Source organism: Ailuropoda melanoleuca, chromosome 3, assembly GCF_002007445.2.
Source record: "Ailuropoda melanoleuca isolate Jingjing chromosome 3, ASM200744v2, whole genome shotgun sequence".
NCBI classification, from domain to species: Eukaryota; Metazoa; Chordata; class Mammalia; order Carnivora; family Ursidae; genus Ailuropoda; species Ailuropoda melanoleuca.
In genome coordinates, this window is record NC_048220.1 from 1,548,620 (window position 1) to 1,568,802 (window position 20,183).

At 38.8% G+C, this 20,183-nt stretch overlaps 1 protein-coding gene across 1 annotated transcript in view; it reads left to right on the forward strand.

Moving 5' to 3' along the window:
- Window positions 1–4,279: 4,279 nt before the first annotated feature.
- The window catches only part of LOC100479036 (olfactory receptor 2Z1), a 27,444-nt gene continuing 11,540 nt past the window's right edge, over window positions 4,280–20,183 (forward strand). Inside the window, exon 1 of the mRNA XM_034655710.1 lies at window positions 4,280–4,308. Coding sequence (XP_034511601.1) covers window positions 4,280–4,308 — 29 coding nt within the window. The remainder of the gene's footprint in view (window positions 4,309–20,183) is intronic.

Genomic DNA, 20,183 nt, shown 5'->3' on the forward strand with positions numbered 1-20,183 from the left:
TATTTGCAAAGGACACTACAGATAAGGGACTGCTATCCAAGATCTACAAAGAACTTCTCAAACTCAATACACAAGAAACAAATNTACACGAGAAACAAATAAACAAATCATAAAATGGGCAGAAGATATGAACAGACACTTTTCCAATGAAGACATACAAATGGCTAACAGACACATGAAAAAATGTTCAAAATCATTAGCCATCAGGGAAATTCAAATCAAAACCACACTGAGATACCACCTTACGCCAGTTAGAATGGCAAAGATAGACAAGGCAAGAAACAACAATTGTTGGAGAGGATGTGGAGAAAGGGGATCCCTCCTACATTGTTGGTGGGAATGCAAGTTGGTACAGCCACTCTGGAAAACAGTGTGGAGGTCCCTTAAAATGTTAAAAATTGAGCTACCCTATGATGGCTGGGTCATCTGGTGTTTACCCCATAGATACAGACGTAGTGAAGAGAAGGGACATATGCACCCCAATATTCATAGCAGGATTGTCCACAATAGCTAAATCATGGAAGGGCCGAGATGCCCTTCAACAGATGACTGGATTAAGAAGCTGTGGTCCATCAGTACACTGGAATATTACTCAGCTATAAGAAAGAACGAATTCTCAACATTTGCTGCAACATAGACGGCACTGGAGGAGATAATGCTAATGAAATAAGTCAAGCAGAGAAAGACAATTATCATATGATTTCTCTCATCTATGGAACATAAGAACTAGGATGATCGGTAGGGGAAGAAAAGGATAGAAAAGGGGGGGTAATCAGAATGGGAAATGTAGCATGAGAGACTGTGGACTATGAGAAACAAACTGAGGACTTCAGAGGGCATGGGCGTGGGGGAATGTGATAGACTGTTGATGGGTGGTAAGGAGGGCACATATTGCATGGTACACTGGGTGTTATACGCAACTAATGGAGCATCGAACTTTACATCGGAATCCGGGGATGTACTGTATGGTGACTAACATAATATAATAAAAAATCATTAAAAAAAAGAATAATGTAGTTTCCTTCTATATATCTAACTACAGTCTTTGGTTTAAAACCTAACCTGGCTGATATGAGATTTGCTAACCCAGCTTTCTTTTGAGGTCCATTGGCATGAAAAGTGGTTTTCCATCCCTTCACTTTCAGTCTGGATGTATCTTTAGGTTCAAGACAGGTCTCTTGCAGAAAGTAAATGGATGGGTCATGCCTTATTATCCAATCTGCAACCCTGAGGTGTTTTATGGGAGCATTTAGGCCATTCACATTGAGAGTGATTATTGAGAGATATGATTTAAATGAAACTTTTATCAACAGCGTTATGCCAAAAAATTAAACAACCTGAAAGAAATGGATGACTTCCTGGAAACCTGTAAATTACCAAGACTGATATAGGAAGAAATTGCTTATTTAAACAGACTGATTAATTATGAAGAGATTGAAGCAATGATCAAAAACCTCCCCAAAAACAAGAGTCCAGGACCTGGACGGTTCTCCTGGGGAATTCTACCAAACATTCAAAGAAATAATACCTATTCTCCTGAAGCTGTTTCAAAAAGTAGAAAGAGAAGGAAAACTACCAAACTCATTCTATGAGGACAGTATTGCCTTGATCCCAAAACCAGGAAAAGACCCCCATCAAAAAGGAGAATTACAGACCGAAATCCCTGATGAATATGGATGCCAAAATGCTAAACAAGATCCTAGCTAATAGGATCCAACAGTACATTAAAAGGATTTTTCACCATGACCAAGTGGGATTCATCCCTGGGATGCAAGGTCAGTTCAACATCCACAAATCGATCACTGTGATAGATCATATCAACGAGAAAAAAGTCAAGAACCATATACCCCTCTCAATAGATGCAGAAAAAGCATTTAACAAAATACACCATCCTTTCCTGATTAAAACCCTTCAGAGTGCAGGGATAGAGGGTACGTTCCTAAATTTCATAAAAGCCATCTATGAAAAGCCTACAGCAAATATCATTCTCAATGTGGAAAGCTGGAAGCCTTTCCCTTAAGATCAGGAACACGACAAGGATGCCCAATCTCACATTCATTCAACATAATACTATAAGTCCTTGCAACAGCAATCAGACAACAAAAAGGGATCAAAGGTATCCAAATCGGCAAAGAAGAAGTCAAACTGTCTCTCTTCACAGATGACATGATACTCTATATGGAAAACCCAGAAGAATCCACCTCAAAACTACTAGAACTTATAGAGAAATTCAGTAATGTGGCAGGATACAAAATCAATGCTCAGAAATCAGTTGCATTTCTATACACAAACGATGAGACTGAAGAAAGAGAAATTAGGGAATTCATTCCATTTACAATAGCACCAAAAATCATACATTATCTTGGAATTAACTTAACCAGAGATGTAAAGGATCTACATTCTAGAAACTACAAATCATTCTTGAAAAACATTGAAGAAGACACAAAAAGATGGAAAAATATTCCATGCTTATGGATCAGAAGAATTAACATAGCTACAATATCCATGCTACCTAGAGTTATCTACACTTTCAATGCTATCCCAATCAACATAATAATGACATTTTTCAAAGAACTGGAACAAACAGCCCTTAAATTTGTGTGCATGCATAAGGAAACATGAACCAAGGTGGAATCAGAAGGAAGGACCACATACCTATCTCTAGACAGCACCAGTTTGCAGAATAGCTTTAACAATTAACATCATCTTTCACGAATATAGAAGCATTAATGAAAAGATTCTGGAATCTAAAGGACTGTGCTTCATCCGTACATGATAAACCACTGTGTACAGGAAAATACCTTCAACTAAAATCATCCTCCTCAATAGTGATCCCTATTCAACATTGGGTGTGTAGGCATAGGGAAAGGTCCAAGTACATAGAGCTAAGAAACAACGGTGTCAGGATAATGCCCTTCAAGTCACATCAGCCGTCCTGAAGGTGGAAGCATGAATCAAAGTGATTATGGTACCATTAGGAAAGGCCTGAGAATATATAGCTAAGAAACAACAATGTAAAGGAACCATCTTGCAGCATACACTATCTTTGGTTAATGTGGAATCCCTAATATAAGTGGTTGTGGCAATGTAACAAAAATGCCATAAACTTATCTGTAAGAAACAACAGTGCACAGGAACACACTTAGCCCTACCATCATCATTCATGAATATGGAAGCATTAACCAAAGTGGTCATGGAAGCCTGATGAAAGTGCCAAACACTTTTCTCTGAGACACAACCCTATAGAAGGAAAGACCAACGAACATCATCTTTCACCAGTAAGGAAGGGTTCACCAAAGTGGTTTGGAAACATGAACATTGTGTCACATTCTTATATGTAATAGACAGCAGTGTCTAGGAACTGTCCTCCAATTAAAGCAACCTCCTGCATAGGTATCCCTGCTCAAAATTGGGTTTGCAGTCCTAGGGAAACGTCCACACCCTTATCTCTAGGAAACAAGGGTGTCAAGATAATGTCCACCAGTAACATCATCGATTATGAATAGGGAAGCATGAATCAAAGTGGTTGTGGAAGCATTAGGAAAGGTCTATGTACATAGGTGTAAGAAACAACAGTGTATAGGAAACGCCCTTAACTAACATCACCCTCATGATTCTACATCACTTCAGAAAATAGGGGTTGCATCAATCACCAAAGGACGACATACATATATCTAAGAAACAACAGTGTACAGGAAGGTACCCCTTAAAATGAACATCACCATTCACACATATAGAAACATAAATCAAGGTGGAGGTGGAATCAGAAGGAAAGAACCACATACCTATCCCTAGACAATACCACTTTATAGAATTGCATTAGTAATTAACATCATCTTTCATGATGGAAGCATTAATCAAAAGGTTCTGGGAGCGCCTGGTTGGCTCAATCATTAAGCATCTGCCTTCGGCTCAGGGCATGATCCCGGGGTCCTGGGATTGAGCCCCATCAGGGTCATACGCTAGGAGCCTGCTTCTTCCTCTCCCACTCCCCCTTCTTGTGTTCCCTTTCTCACTTGCTGTCTCTCTTTCTGTCAAATGAATGAATAAAATCTTTAAAAAAAAATGTTCTGGAATCTTGAGGACTCTGCCCCGTCCTTAATTGTAATATAGCACCGTGTCCAGGAAAACCTTCAACTAACATCAACCTCCTCAATACTGATCCCTATTCAACATTAGGTGTGTAGGCCTAGGGAAAGGTCCACATACTTATAGCTAAGAAACAATGGTGTCAGGATAATGCCTTTCAAGTCACATTGGCCTTCGTGAAGATGGAAGCATGAATCAAAGTGGTTATGGTACCATTAGGTAAGGCCTACTAACATATAGCTGAGAAACAACAGTGTACGGGAACCATCTTTCAACGTAGAATTCTTTCGTTAATGTGGAATCCCTATCGTAAGTGGTTGTGGCAATGTAACGAAAATGCCATAAACTTATCTGTAAGAAACAACAGTATATGGGAACCCACGTAGCCCTAACATCATCATTCATGAATATGGAAGCATTAACCAAAGTGGTCGTGGAAACCTGACGAAAGTGCCAAACACGTATATCTGAGACACAACACTATACAAGGAAAGACCAAAGATTTCTCAACATTTGCTGCAACATGGATGGCACTGGAGGAAATAAGGCTAAGAGAAATAAGTCAAGCAGAGAAAGACAATTATCATATGGTTTCTCTCATTTATGGAACATGAGAACTAGGAAGATTGGTAGGAGAATAAAGGGATAAACAAAGGGGAATAAAGCATGGGAGACTATGGACTCTGAGAAACAAACTGAGGGCTTCAGAGGGGAGTGAGGTAGGGGAATGGGATAGGCTGGTGATGGGTTGTAAGGAGGGCATGTATTGCATGGTGCACTGGGTGTTATATGCAACTAATGAATCATCAAACTTTACATCAAAAACCAGGGATGTACTGTATGTATAATAAAAAAATATATAAAAAAAGAAAAAAAAACAAAAGAACAAAGAAAAAGAGAGACAAAAAAACCCCAAAAAACCAAAACAAACAAACAAACAAAAAACCCCAGGCTCTTAACTATAGAGAATAAACAGATGGTTACTAGAGAGGAGGTGGGCGCAGGGAATGGGTTAAATAGGTGATGGGGATTAAGAGTACACTTATCATGATGAGCACTGAGTAATGTATAGAGCTGTTCAATCATTTAATTGTCCACAGAAACTAACTTAGTACTGTATGTTAAATCTACTGGTATTTTTAAAAATTAAAAAAATTAAAAAATAAAGTGAACAGAAAAAAGAAATAAAAATAAAAAATTAAAAAATAAAAAAAATTAACATAATCTTTCACAAATATGAAAGCATTAATCAAAAGATTGTGGAAACTCAAGGACTGTGCTCCATCCTTATATGTGATAAACCACCGTGTACAGGAAAACACCTTCAACTAACATCACTTTCCTCAATAGTGATCCCTATTCAACATTGGGTGTGTAGGCCTAGGGAAAGGTCCACTGTTGTTATGAGGGTGATGTTAGTTGAAGGTGGTTCCTATACACTGTTGTTTCTTACAGATATGTACATAGACCTTTCCTAATGCATCCACAACCACTTTGATTCATGCTTCCCTATTCATAATCGATAATGTTACTGGTGGACATTGTCTTGACACCATTGTATCCTAGATATAAAGGTGTGGACTTTTCCCTATTACTACAAACCCAATTTTGAGAAGGGATACCTACGCATGAGGGAACTTTAGTTGAAGGACGGTTCCTAGACACTATTGTCTATTACATATAAGAATGTGCCACAATGCTCATGTTTCCATACCACTATGGTGAACGGTCGCTTTTTCGTGAAAGATGATGTTCATTGGTCTTTCCTTGTATAGTGTTGTGTCTCAGAGATACGTGTTTGGCACTTTCATCAGGCTTCCACGGCCACTTTGGTTAATGCTTCCATATTCATGAATGATGATATTAGGGCTACGTGGGTTCCCGTACACTGTTGTTTCTTACAGAAAAGTTTATGGCATTTTTGTTACGTTGCAACAATCACTTATGATAGGGATTCCACATTAACCAAGGACATTGTACACTGTAAGATTGTTCCTGTGCACTGCTGTTTCTTAGCTATATGTTCGTAGGCCTTACCTAATGGGCCATAACCACCTTGATTCATGCTTCCATCTTCAGGAAGGCTGATGTGACTTGAAGGGCATTATCCTGACACCATTGTTTCTTAGCTATAAGTATGTGGACCTTTCCCTAGGCCTACATACCCAATGTTGAATAGGGATCAGTATTGATGAGGCTTATGTTAGTTGAAGGTGTTTTTCTGGACACAGTGGTTTATTTCCAATAAGGATGGGGCACAGTCCTCGAGATTCCAGAACCTTCTGATTAATGCTTCCATATTTGTGAGCGATGATGTCAATTTTTAATGGTATTTGGTAAAGTGGTATTGTCTAGGGATAGGTATGTGGTTCTTTCCTTCTGATTCCACCTCCACCTTGGTTTATGTTTCCATATGCGTGAATGGTGATGTTTGTTTCAAGGGGTTCTCTCCTTTACACTGTTGTTTCTTAGATATATGTATGGGGTGCTTTGGTGATTCATACACCCCCTATTTTCTGAAGGGATGTAGATTCATGAGAGTGATGTTAGTAGAAGGCGGTTCCTATGCACTGTTATTTCTTACAGATATGTACTTAGACCTTTACTAATGGTTCCACAACCACTTTGATTCATGCTTCTCTATTCATAATCGATGATGTTACTGATGTACATTATCTTGACATCCTTATTTCCTAGAGGTAAGGGTGTGGACGTTTCCCTAGGACTGCAAACCCAATTTTGAGTAGGGATACCTATGCAGGAGGTTGCTTTAATTGGAGGATGGTTCCTAGAAACTGCTATTACATATAAAAATGTGGCACAATGTTCATGTTTCCAAACCTCTTTTGTGAACCCTTCCTTCCTAGTGAAAGATGATTTTTGTTGGCCTTTCCTTGTATAGTGTTGTGTCTCAGAGATAAGTTTTGGTACATTAGTCAAGCTTCCACGACCACTTTGGTTAATGCTTCCATATTCGTGAATGATGATGTTACGGCTAAGTGGGTTCCCATACACTGTTGTTTCTTTTTTATTTTAATTTTTTATTTTTATTTATATATATTTTCAATGTAAAGTTCGATGATTAATTAGTTGCCTATAACACGCAATGCACCGTACAATATGTGCCCTCATTACTACCCATGCACAGCCTATCCCATTCTCCCACCCCCTCCACTCTGAAGCCATCAGGTTGTTTATCAGAGTCCATAGTCGCTCATGCTTCATTCCTCCTTCTGATGACCCCCATTTCTTTCTCCCTTTCTTCTCCTACCGATCTTCCTAGTTCTTATGTTCCAGAGATGAGAGAAACCATATGATAATTGTCTTTCTCTGCATGACTTATTTCACTTAGCATTTTCTCCTCCAGTGCCATCCATGTTGCAGCAAATGTTGAGAATTCATTATTTCTGATAGCTGAATAAAATTCCATTGTTTATATGGACCACAATTTCTTAATCCAGTCATCTGTTGAAGGGCTTTTCAGCTCCTTCCATTATTTAGCTATTGTGGACAGAGCTGCTATTAGCATTGGGGTGCATATGGCCCTTCTCTTCATTACGTCTGTATCTTTGGGGTAAATAACGAGTAGTGCAATGTCTGGATCATAGGGTAGCTCGATTTTAACATTTTAAGGGACCTCCACACTGCTTTCCAGAGTGGCTGTAAGAACTTGCATTCCCACCAACAATGTGGGAGGGACCCCCTTTCTCCATGTCCTCTCAAACAATTGTTGTTTCTCTCCTTGTCAATTTTTGCCATTCTAACTGGAGTAAGGTGGTATATTAAGGTCGTTTTAATTTGAATTTCCCTGATGGCTAATGATTTTGAACATATTTTCATTTCTGTGTTAGCCATTTGTATGTCTTCATTAGAAAATTGTCTGTTCATATCTTATGCCCATTTTGTAATTTGTGTAATTGTTTCTCATGTATTGAGTTTGAGAAGTTCTTTGTAGATCTTGGATACCAGTCTTTTATCTGTAGTATCATTTGCAAATACATTCTCCCATTCTGTGGGCTGCCTATTAGTTTTTTCTTTTTCTTTTTTTTAAAGATTTTATTTATTTATTCGACAGAGAGATAGAGACAGCCAGCGAGAGAGGGAACACAAGCAGGGAGAGTGGGAGAGGAAGAAGCAGGCTCATAGCGGAAGAGCCTGATGTGGGGCTTGATCCCAGAATGCCAGGATCACGCCCTGAGCCGAGGCAGACGCTTAACCACTGTGCCACCCAGGTGCTCCCTATTAGTTTTTTCGACTGTATATTTGGCTGTGAAGAAGACTTTACCTTGATGAAGTCCCACAAGTTCATTTTATCTTTTGTTTCTCTTGCCTTTGGAGATGTGTCATGAAAAAGGTTGCTGTGGCCGATGTCGTATAGGTTACTGCCTATGCTCTCCTCTAGGATTTCGATGAATTCCTGTCTCACATTGAGATCTTTCATCCATTTGGAGTTAATCTTTGTGTATGGTGTGAGAGAGTGGTTAAGTTTCATTCTTTTGCATGTAGCTGTCCAATTTTCTCAGCACCATTTATTGAAGAGACTGTCTTTTTTCCACTGGATGTTTTTTCAGGCCTTATCAAAGATTAGCTGCCCAAAGAGCTGAGGGTCCATTTCTGGGTTCTCTATTCTGTTCCATTGGTCTATGTGTCTCTTTTTGTACCAGTACCATGCTGTCCTTGTGATCACAGCTTTGTAGTACAGCTTGAAATCCAGCATTGTGATGCCCCCAGCTTGTTTTTCCTTTTCAACAGTTTCTTGGCGATTTGGGGCCTTTTCTAGTTCCACACAAAATTGAGGGCAGTTTGTTCCTGTTCTTTGAAAAATGTCATTGGTATTTTGATTGGGATAGCATTGAAAATGTAGATTGCTCTGAGGAGCATGGACATTTTAACTATGCTAATTCTTCCGATCCATGAGCATGGAATATTGTTCCATCCTTTTGTGTCTTCTTCAAAGTCTTTCAAGAGTGATTTATAGTTTCTCGAATATAGATCCTTTATATGTCTGGTTATGTTAATTCCAAGGTAACGTATGATACTTGGTGCTACTAGAAATGGGATGGATTCCCTAATTTCTATTTCTTCAGTCTCATTGTTCGTGTATAGAAATACAACTGATTTCTGAGCATTGATTTTGTATCCTTCCACATTACTGAATTGCTCTATAAGTTCTAGTAAAGTTTGGGAGTAGATTCTTTTGGGTGTTCCATGTAGAGCATCATGTCATCTGCGAAGAGAGGAAGTTTGACTTCTTCTGTGCCGATTTGAATACATTTGATCCCTTTTTGTTGTCTGATTGCTGTTGCAAGGAATTGTAATAATATGTTGAATAATAATGGCGAGAGGTGTCATCCTTGTCCTGTTCCTGATCTTAAGGGGAAGGCTTCCAGCTTTCCACATTGAGAATGATATTTGCTGTAGGCTTTTCATAGATGGTTTTTAATGACTGAGGAATGTACCCTCTATCCCTACACTCTGAAGGGTTTTAATCAGGAAAGGATGCTGTATTTTTTCAAATGCTTTTTCTGCATCTATTGAGAGGAAAATATGATTTTTGACTTTTTTCTTGTTGATATGATCTATGATACTGATTTATTTGTGAATGTTGAACCAACCTTGCATCCCAGGGATGAATCCCACTTGGTCATGGTGGATAATCATTTTAATGTACTGTTGGATTCTATTAGCAAGGATCTTGTTGAGAATTTTGGCTTCCATATTCATTAGGGAAATCCATTTGTAATTCTCCTTTTTGAAGGGGTCTTTGCGTAGTTTCAAGATCAAGGTAATTTTGGCCCCATAAAATGAGTTTGGTAGCTTTCCTTCTATTTCTATTTTTTCAAACAGCTTTAGGAGAATAGGTATTATTTCTTCTAGAATGTTTGGTAGAGTTCCCTGGGAAAACCATCAGTTCCTGGACTCTTGTTTTTGAGATTTTTGATCCATGCTTCAATCTCTTCATAATTTGACAGTCTGTTTAAATAATCAATTTCTTCCTGTTTCAGTCTTGGTAGTTTATAGGTTTCCAGGAATGCCTCCATCTCTTCCAGATTGCTTAATTTATTGGCATAAAGCTGTTGATAAAAGTTTCTAATAATCCTTCCAATTTCCTTGGTGTTGGTTGTGACCTCACCCTTTTCATTCATAATTTTATTAATTTGGGTCCTTTCTCTATTCTTTTGGATGAGTCTTGCCCATGGTTTGTCAATTTTATTTATTCTCTCAGGGAACCAGCTTCTAGTTCTGTTGATCTGCTCTACTGTACTCCTGGTTTGTATATCATTGATCTCCGCTCTAATCTTGATCAACTGCTTTCTCAGGTGTGGATTAGGCCTATTCCTCTGTTGCTGTTCCAGCCTCTTGAGGTGAGAATATAAAAACTGCATTTTAGATTTTTCTATTCTTTTGAGTGAGGCTTGGATGGCTATATATTTTCCCCGTAGGACTGCCTTTGCAGTATTCCATAGGTTTTGGACCTTTGTGTTTTTATTCTCGTTGGTCTCCATAAATTGTTTAATTTGATTTTTATTTTCCTGGTTTATCAAATCATTCCTGAGCAGGATGGTTCTTAGTCTCCAAGTGTTTGAGTTTCTTCCAAATTTTTCCTTGTGGTTGAGTTCCAATTTCAGAGCGTTGTGGTCTGAGAATATGCAGGGGATAATTTCAATCTTTTGGTATNTTTGGTATCGGTTGAGACCTGTTTTGTGCCCCAGAACATGGTCTATTCTTGAGAATGTTCCATGGGCATTAGAATAGAATGATTATTCTTTGGTTTGGGGATGTAGTGTTCTATATATATATATCTACGGGGTCCATCTCGTCTAATATGGCATTCAAAGCTCTTGTTTCTTCGTTGACTTTCTGCTTAGGTGATCCGTCTATTGCTGAGAGTGGAGTGTTGAGGTCCCCTACTATTAATGTGTTTTTATCTATATGTCTCTTTATTCTGGTTAAGAGTTGGCTTGTGTATCTTGCTGCTCCCCTNTCCCCTGTTGGGGGCATAGATATTTGTAATTGTCATATCCCCTTGTTGGATGCATCCTTTAAGAATAATATAGTGCCCTTCTTTATCTCTAACTATAGTCTTTAGTTTAAAATCCAATCTGTCTGATATGAGAATTGCTACCCCAGCATTCTTTTGAGGTCCATTGGCATGAAAGATGGTATTCCATCCCTTTACTGTCAGTCTGGATGTATATTTAGGTTAAAAATGAGCCTCTTGTAGACAGCAAATGGATGGGTTATGTCTTTTTATCCAATCTGCAACCCTGTGGCATTTTATGGGAGCATTTAGGCCATTTACATTGAGACTGATAATTGAGACATATGATTTTAATGTTGCCATGTTGCCTGTAAAGTCGTTGTTTATATAGATTGTGACTTTTTGTTCTGTAACACTCTTGGGGACTTTTTACTTTTGTAGAACCCCCTTTAATATCTCCTATAGAGCTGGTTTTATGGTTACAAAATTGGTCAGTGACTGGCAATTCTGGAAGGTCTTTATCTCTCCTTCAATTCTGAATGACAGCCCTGCTGGATAAAAGATCCTTGGCTGCATGTTTTTCTCTGAAAGAGCTTTAAAAATGCCCCCCCCAGGCCTTTCTCTCATTCCAGGTCTCTGTAGACAGGTCTGACATAATTCTTATACCTTTGCCTTGGTACGTGAGGAATTTCTTTGCCCTGACCACTTTCAATACTGTATCCTTGGATCTAATATTTGCAAAGAAAGGGATAAAGAAATTGGGGGTAATCAGAAGGGCGAATGAAGCATGAGAGACTATGGACTCTGAGAAACAAACTGAGGGGTTCAGAGGGGCAGAGCGTGGGGGAATGGGATAGACTGGCGATGGGTAGTAAGGAGGGCACGATTTGCATGGTGCACTGGGTTTTATACACAACTAATGAATCATCGAACTTTACATCAAAAACCAGGGTTGTACTATATGGTGACTAACATAACAAAAAATATTATTATAATAAAAAAGGAAAAGAAAAAATGACTCTTATAGACAGCAAATGGATGGGTCATGTCTTTTTATCCAATCTGCAACCTTGTGGCATTTTATGGGAGCATTTAGGCCATTCACATTGAAAGTGATTATTGAGAGATATGGTTTTAATTATGTCATGTTGCCTGGAAAGTCTTTGTTTCTATAGATTGTGACTTTCTGTTCCGTATCACTCTTGGGGCCTTTTTACTTTTATAGAACCCCCCTTAATATCTCCCATAGGGCTAGTTTCATGGTTACAAAACTGGTCAGTGTCTCGTGATTCTGGAATATCCTTATCTCTCCATCAAATCTGACTGACAGCCTTGCTGGATAAAGGATCCTTGGTTGCATGTTTTTCTCTGAAAGAGCTTTAAAAATGCTGCCCAACCCTTTCTCTCATTCCAGGTCTGTGTAGACAGGTCTGACGCAATCGTGATATTTTTGCCTCTGTACGTGAGAAATTTCTTTGCCCTGGCAGCTTTCAACACTGTATCCTTGGATCTAATATTTGCAAATTGCACTATGACGTGACGTGGTGTAGGTTTGTCGTGGTTGAATTTGGGAGGGGTTCTCTCTGCCTCTTGGACATGAATGTTTGTTTCCTTTGCTAGATTAGGGAAGTTTTCAGCTACAATTTCTTCAAATATCTCTTCTAGACCTCTGTTTTTCTCCATCCCCTCAAGGATGCCGATGATTCTGACATTGGAACATTTCATTGAGTCAGTAATCTCCTGTAACCAAATCTTGAGATTGGATTTTTTTTTGAAGATTTTTTTTATTTATTTACTTGACAGAGATAGAGACAACCAGTGAGAGAGGGAACACAAGCAGGGGGAGTGGGAGAGGAAGAAGCAGGCTCATAGCACAGGAGCCTGATGTGGGGCTCGATCCCAGAACGCCGGGACCATGCCCTGAGCCGAAGGCAAACGCTTAACTGCTGTGCCACCCAGGCGCCCCGAGATTGGATTTTTTTTAGCCAGTTTCTGTTTTAGCTTTCTCTCCTACCATCCCATCCTCCAATTCACTAATTCTTTCTTCTGCCCCTTTTACCCTGGCCATCAGAGCATCTAGTTTTGACTGCATTTGATTCATAGCGTTTTTAATTTCTGCCAGATTCCCTCTCATTTTCACCCTTAGAGATTCTATATTCTCATTAATATTTTTGTTAATATTTTTTTCAAGTCTACACATCATCTTGACCATTGTTACTCTGAACTCCATCTGACAATTTGGTTATATCCATATCCATCAGTTCTGTGGCAGAGGCCACAGACTCATCATCTTTTCTTTGCTGGGGAGGATTTCTCCTTCTCATCATTCTGATGAGGAGAGGTTGCATGGTTGCCCAGAGCCCAAGTTATTTACCAGGACCCAGGCAGTGTGCTCTTGTATTTTATGGACCTTAGGGATGTGGCCTTCTTGTTTTTTCAGCTTGCCTTCTGGGGTAGGTGCCTGGTGCATTGATATCATGCAACCCTGCTTGTTTAGAGTCTCCCTGTCCCCTGCGAGGGGGGCTGGGGATTGGCACAATGTGAGCTGGTATTTCCAGGCTTTTGTTCTCTGGCGTCTTTCCCTGATGGTTTGCTGTGTCTCTTCTGAGAGTCAGAGCAGCAGTTCCCGAATCCCAGCCTCTGTCCCAGTACAGAGAGATCGCAGTCTGCTCTCCACTGAGCTCTCTTGGCCTCTTTAACTCTGTTTCTGTTTTTGCTGCTAAAAACCCTGCAGTGTCTCGTCTTGTGTGCCCCACAGCCGGTGTCCCAGCCCTCACTTCCAGAGCTGGCACATCTCTGTCCTTTGTGCTTCTAACACTGCCAGCCATCAGCCATCCCCACGCGTGCTCTGGTGCTCCCTGTTCCCGTATGGTTTGGGGGCGCTCTGGAGTGCCGGTTTTCAGTCTGTTTGCAAACATGTTCCCAGACTCATGGTCTCACGCCACTCCTTGCGGGTGCTGGTCCACGAGTCTGCCCACTCCCCAGTGCAGGTGGCTACCACTTCCTGGCAACTGGGCATGGAGCCTTCCTCCCCCTTCTGTTTATCTTCTGATATATCTGTGTGTATTCATGGCTCCCCTCTTCGTACCTCAATACTCAGTGCTGTAGGTGTTCACTTGCAGAGATCCAGATATATCTTCCTACATCTCAGGCTGATTCCGTGGGTTTTTAGGATTGCCTGGTACCTATCCAGCTCGACTCAGGGGACCAGCTGAATAAGGGGACCCTTACTCCTCCACCATCTTAACTCCCGGTTGCATTTCTATACACTAACAATGTGACTGAAGAATGAGTAATTAAGAATCCATTACATTTACAATAGCACCAAAACCCATAAGGTACCCAGGGATAAACCGAATCAAAGAGGTAAAGGATCTACTCTAGAAACTACAGAACACTTATGAAAGAAATTGTGGAAGACACGATGAGATGGAAAAACATTCCATGTTCATGGAGTGGAAGAATAAATGCTATTAAAATGTCTGTGCTGCCCAGAGCAATCTACACATTCAACACAATCCCTATCAAAATACCTTTGACATTTTTCACAGAGCTGGCACAAACAATACTAAAATTTGTATGGAACCGAGACCACAGATATGGACCCTCAACTCTATGGTCAACTAATCTTCCACAAATCAGGAAAGAACATAGAATTGAAAAAGAGTCTCTTCAATAAATGGTGCTGGGAAAATTGGATAATCCTTTGCAGAAGAATGAAACTGGACCGTTCTCTTACACCATACACAAATATAAACTCCAAATGGATGAAAGACCTTGATGTGAGACAGGAATCCATCAAAATCCTAGAGAAGAACACCAGCAGTGATCTCTTCAACCCTTGCCACAGCAACTTCCTTGGCCACAGCAACTTCTTGCAAGGCACATCTCTAAAGGCAAGAGAAACAAAAGGGAAAATCAACTATTGGGACTACATCAAGATAAAATTTTCTGCACAGCAAGGAAACGAAACAAAAAGTAAACCTATGGAATGTGAGAAGATATTTGCAAATGACATAACAGATAAAGGGCTTGTATCCAAGATCTATAAAGAATTTCTCAAACTACACCCAAAAAACAAATAATCCAGTCAAGAAATGGGCAGAAGACATGAATAGGCATTTCTCCAAAGAAGACATACAAATGAAAAAATGCTCAACATCACTTGCCATCAGGGAAATACAAATCAAAACCACAATGATATACCACCTTACACTGGTCAGAATGGCTAAAATTAACAAGTCAGGAAACAACAAATATTGCAGAAAGGCGTACCCTCTTCCACTGTTGGTGGGACTGCAAGCTGATATAACCACTCTGGAAAACAGTATGGTGGTTCTTCAAGACATTAAAAACAGAGCTACTTTATGGCCCAGGAATTACAGTACTAGGCATTTACCCCAATTATACAGATGTAGTGAAAAGAAGGGCACATACACCCCAATGTTCATAGCAGCAATGTCCACAATAGTCAAACTGTGGAAGGAGCCAAGATGTCCTTCAACAGATGAATGGATAAAGAAGATGTGGTACCTATATACAAAGGAATACTACTCAGCCATCAGAAAGGATGAATACCAGCCGTTTTCATCAACTTGGATGGAACTGGAGGGGATTATGCTAAGTGAAAAAAGTCAAGCAGAGAATGACAATTATCATTTGGTTTCACTCATGTGGAATATAAGGAATAGTGCAGAGGACATTAGGGGAAGGGAGGGAAAGTTGAATGGGAAAAAATCAGAGAGGGAGACAAACCATGACAGACTCTTGACTCGGAAACAAACAGGGTTGCAGATAGGGAGGCGGGTAGGTGGATGGGGTAAATGGGTTACGGGTATTAACTAGGGCACTTTATGTGATGAGCACCAGGTGTTATACTCAACTAATGAATCTTGGAATATTATATCAAAAACTAATGATGTACTCTATGTTGGCTAATTGAATTTAAATTAAAATAAAGAAAGTAAATAAAAAGATGAAGTATCTGCCCATGTGGCATTTATAATCTTATAGAGAAGGTAATAAATCATAATTAAATATACATTTAAAAAAATAAATAAGTGTCGAGAATGTGCAGGAAAAGGAACCCTTGTGCACCTTGGTGGAAATGTAACCTGATATAGCCACCATGGAAAACAGTACAGAGGTTCCTTAAAAATTAAAAATGGAACTACCAAATTCCATAACTTGGTATTTACCCCCCTGAAAATGAAAACACTAATTCAAAAATATATATGCACCTGTGTGTTAATTGCAGCATTATTTAAAATAGCCAAAATATGGACAATTCACGTGTCCATCAATAGATGAATTGACAAAGATGTGAGATATATATATATGCACACACACACACACACACAATGAGTATTATCTAGCCATAGAAAAGAATGAATTCTTGCCATTTGCAACAACATGGATACCTAGAGGGTATTATGCTAAGTGAAATATGTCAGTCAGAGAAAGACAAATACCATGTGATTTCACTCATAGGTGGAATTTAAGAAACAAAACAATTTAAAAAAGATAAAAAGAGGCAAAAAAAATCTGGACCCTTAAATATAGAGAACAAACTGGTGGTTGCAGAGGGGAGGTAGAAGGGGCTGAAATAAATGAGCACTAAGAAATGTATAGTATTGTTGAACCATTATATCATACACCTGAGACTAATATGACTATATGTTAATTATACTTCAATTAAAAAAATCACTTAATTATCCATATGAAAACATCAACATGTAGTGAGTTCTCTGATTAAACTGAGGCCCCAGGAGGGCCTTGTAACTCTGTGTTTGAGTCCCCCAGGTCCTCAGTGGTGGTGGGTCCCAGGGGTCTGCTCTAATACTGCCCTCCACACCATGATTCTCAGTGAGAGCTTATTATCTTGAATTTGTGCTGTCTGCCCAGGGAATATTTCTGTGGCTTAGAGCTACCCACGAGGTGTGATCAGCATGGGCTGGGGGGGAGTGCTCTGAAGCTATCTCATGACTTCTCCAAAAAGCACAGAGTTCAGAACAGTTGAACATGTCCATGGATCTGTGTAGTCAGCCATTATAGGTTCTTATATTGGTTCATCTTCCTTCATTCAGTTTATCAAAGACCAGACAGAAGTGACAGATCTCTCAGTTCCCTGTAGACACAGCCTGACTCACCATTGGAAATTGTTTCACCTTCCTGGGGTTTTGTCTTCCCCACCATTAATTCAAAGTCTGGAGAGCAACTTCATACAAATAAACAAAAATAATTATTTGAGCTCTCTCCAATATAAGACAGTATGAAAATTAGCTTTAAGTTCTCTTCAATTCCTTAGGGCTTAGCTAAAGCAAAAACACTTTTTCTGGAAAATTACGACTGTAGTTAAATCCAGCTAAATGGCCTGACATCTTAAATATTATTAATGGTTGGTTGGCTGAAGATAATCAATTTATATTATCGTATTTACTACTTAATAAGTATTGTGGTAATAAAAATGGAAATGAAAGGTAAAAGAATTATGCATCACCCATCATCTCAAGATGTAAATCCTTCTTCCATTTCTTTCTGTATAAAATATGTAATTTTATCATTGCAATTATAGTTTTATATTCCAATTTATGATTGCATTATTTTTTATAAGATTCCCTTGATATTGCTACACATTTTAAGTAAATGTCATTTTCAAAGGATTGATACTCCATGGGGTGAACCTAACAAAATTTATTTTCCTATTTCCCTATAGCTAGGCATTTGTTTTTTACCCCATTTTGTACTAATACAGGCTAAGCTATAGAATATATTCATGCACATGGCTTTACTCTCCTTATTAATAATGGCTTTAGCACACATTTCTGGAAATGAAACTACTGGATCCAAAAGTTTTCTGAATATTTCATTAATTTACACAGCTACAAACAAAGTTTGAATGTGTACACAAAATTTATGTATGTAAAATTTTTGGTTTGATATTGAAAAAATAGTACTTAGGAGTTGCTCCAACTACAGGCTTATTTCAAAGATCAGCACTTTGTGCATCCTCAGTGCTTCCAGCTACCTATGTGCTGATGGGTTTGATGGACCCACTCTAGCTCTTAAACTACTCAGCTGAAGTCAGAATGAAGTGATTACTCTTGAAAACTCTCAATTCTTCCCTAATCATTTGAGTAAATGTCTTTTCACTATCACCAGATAGTGGTGGTAAAATGAGTGTTTTCTGACTTGGTTTGGGAAATGTAAACCCAGTGACAACTCCTGAAGACATTCTAGACTCATATATGGGAAAACACACCACTAACCAAATGAGGTTTTGGGGAGTGACATTCCTTGCTTAAAATCTTGGCTCTGCCTCCTGTTAACAGAGTAGCCTTGAGAAAGTTGCTTAAACTTTCCAGGACTCCATATGACCCACAGATAACAATAATCCATACTTTATATGGTTGACATAAGCATGTAAAAATCATGGGGAAGGGGGTGGGGAATTGGGCTAGGCTGCTGATGGGTATTAAGGAGGGCACGTATTGCATGGTGCACTGGGTGTTGTGCACAAACACTGAATCATGGAACATTACATCAAAAACTAAGGATGTACTTACTGTATGGTGACTAACATAATATAATAAAGAATTTTTTAAAAATCATGGCTTAATGACTGACACATGGTAGGTGCCAAACAAATAGTAACTATTAATATTGTTGGCATTCAGAATAATAATAGAAGTAACCAAAAGGTTTATAATGCAGATTTGAAAATATCACAGTGACAAAAAATATTTCAATGCATATGAAATATACAAGAATCACTGTATTTTATTTTTTTAAGATTTATTTATTTATTTAGAGAGAGAGTATGAGCAGGAAGGGCAGAGGGAGAGAGATTGAGAATCTGAAGCAGACTCCACAATGAGCATGAGCCTGACATAGGACCTGATCCCACCCCCAAGAGATCAAGACCTGAGCTGAAACCAAGAGTCAGACACTCAACCTACTGCATCACCTAGGGTCCCTGAGAATCACTATATTTTATATAGGAGTGTTCAATTACTCACCTGTGAAGAAATCCAGTAGTAATTAATATAAGAGTGTGACATAGGCTCAGACCCCTGGCAATGCTAAAATGGGAGGAGGACAATTAGAACAGGTACAAGTGATAAGGCAAATAATCAGGGACATATAGGCTATATATAAGATAAATAAACCAAATTATGCAATGAAAGAATTAAAAAAAAAACTTGTGATGCAAAAGCCCAGAAGTCACCATTGCTTCTATCATCATCAAAAATTATTTAGGCATTGTTGTTCACAATAGCCAAAATATGGAAAGAACCCAGATATCCATCCACAGATGGATGGAAAAGGAAGACTGTGGTATATATATACAATGAAATATTATTCAGCCATCAAAAAAATGAAATCTTACCATTTGCAATGACATGGATGGAACTAGATGGTATTATGCTGAGTAAAATAAGTCAATTGGAGAAAGACAATTATCATATGATTGCACTCATATATGGAATTTAAGAAATAAAACAGATGATCATAGTGGGAGGGAGGAAAAAATAAAATAAGATGAAATCAGAGAGGGAGACAAGCCATAAGAGACAAAAGAAGGGGTTGCTGGAGGGGAGGGAGATGGGGCATGGGGTAGCTGGGTGATGGACATTAAGGAAGGCACTTGATAAAATGAGCACTGGGTGTTATATGCAACTGATGAATCACTGAACTCTAACTCTGAAATTAATAATACACTATATGCTAATTAATTGAATTTAAATAAAATTTAAAAAATGATTTAGGCATTGCTTTTAAAGAAATTAAGGTTTATTGAGGGGGGCTGTGTTGAAGGACAATGGAAAATAGGCTTGTAAAGACAGAGTTTAAAATGTGTGGGTATGCAATGACAGAAGACAGAAGCTGACATTGTTACTCCCTCCTAAGCTGATCTGTCCTATTAAGAACAAACCGAGTGGGTGCCTGGCTGACTCTGTTAGTGGAACATGTGACTCTTGATCTCAGGATGGTGAGTTTGAGCTCTGTGTTGGGTGTAGACATTGCTTAAAAATAAAATCTTTAAAAAAAGAAAGAAAGAAAAGAAAAAAAGAAAAGAAAAGAAAAAAGAAAGAAGAAAGAAAGAAAAAAA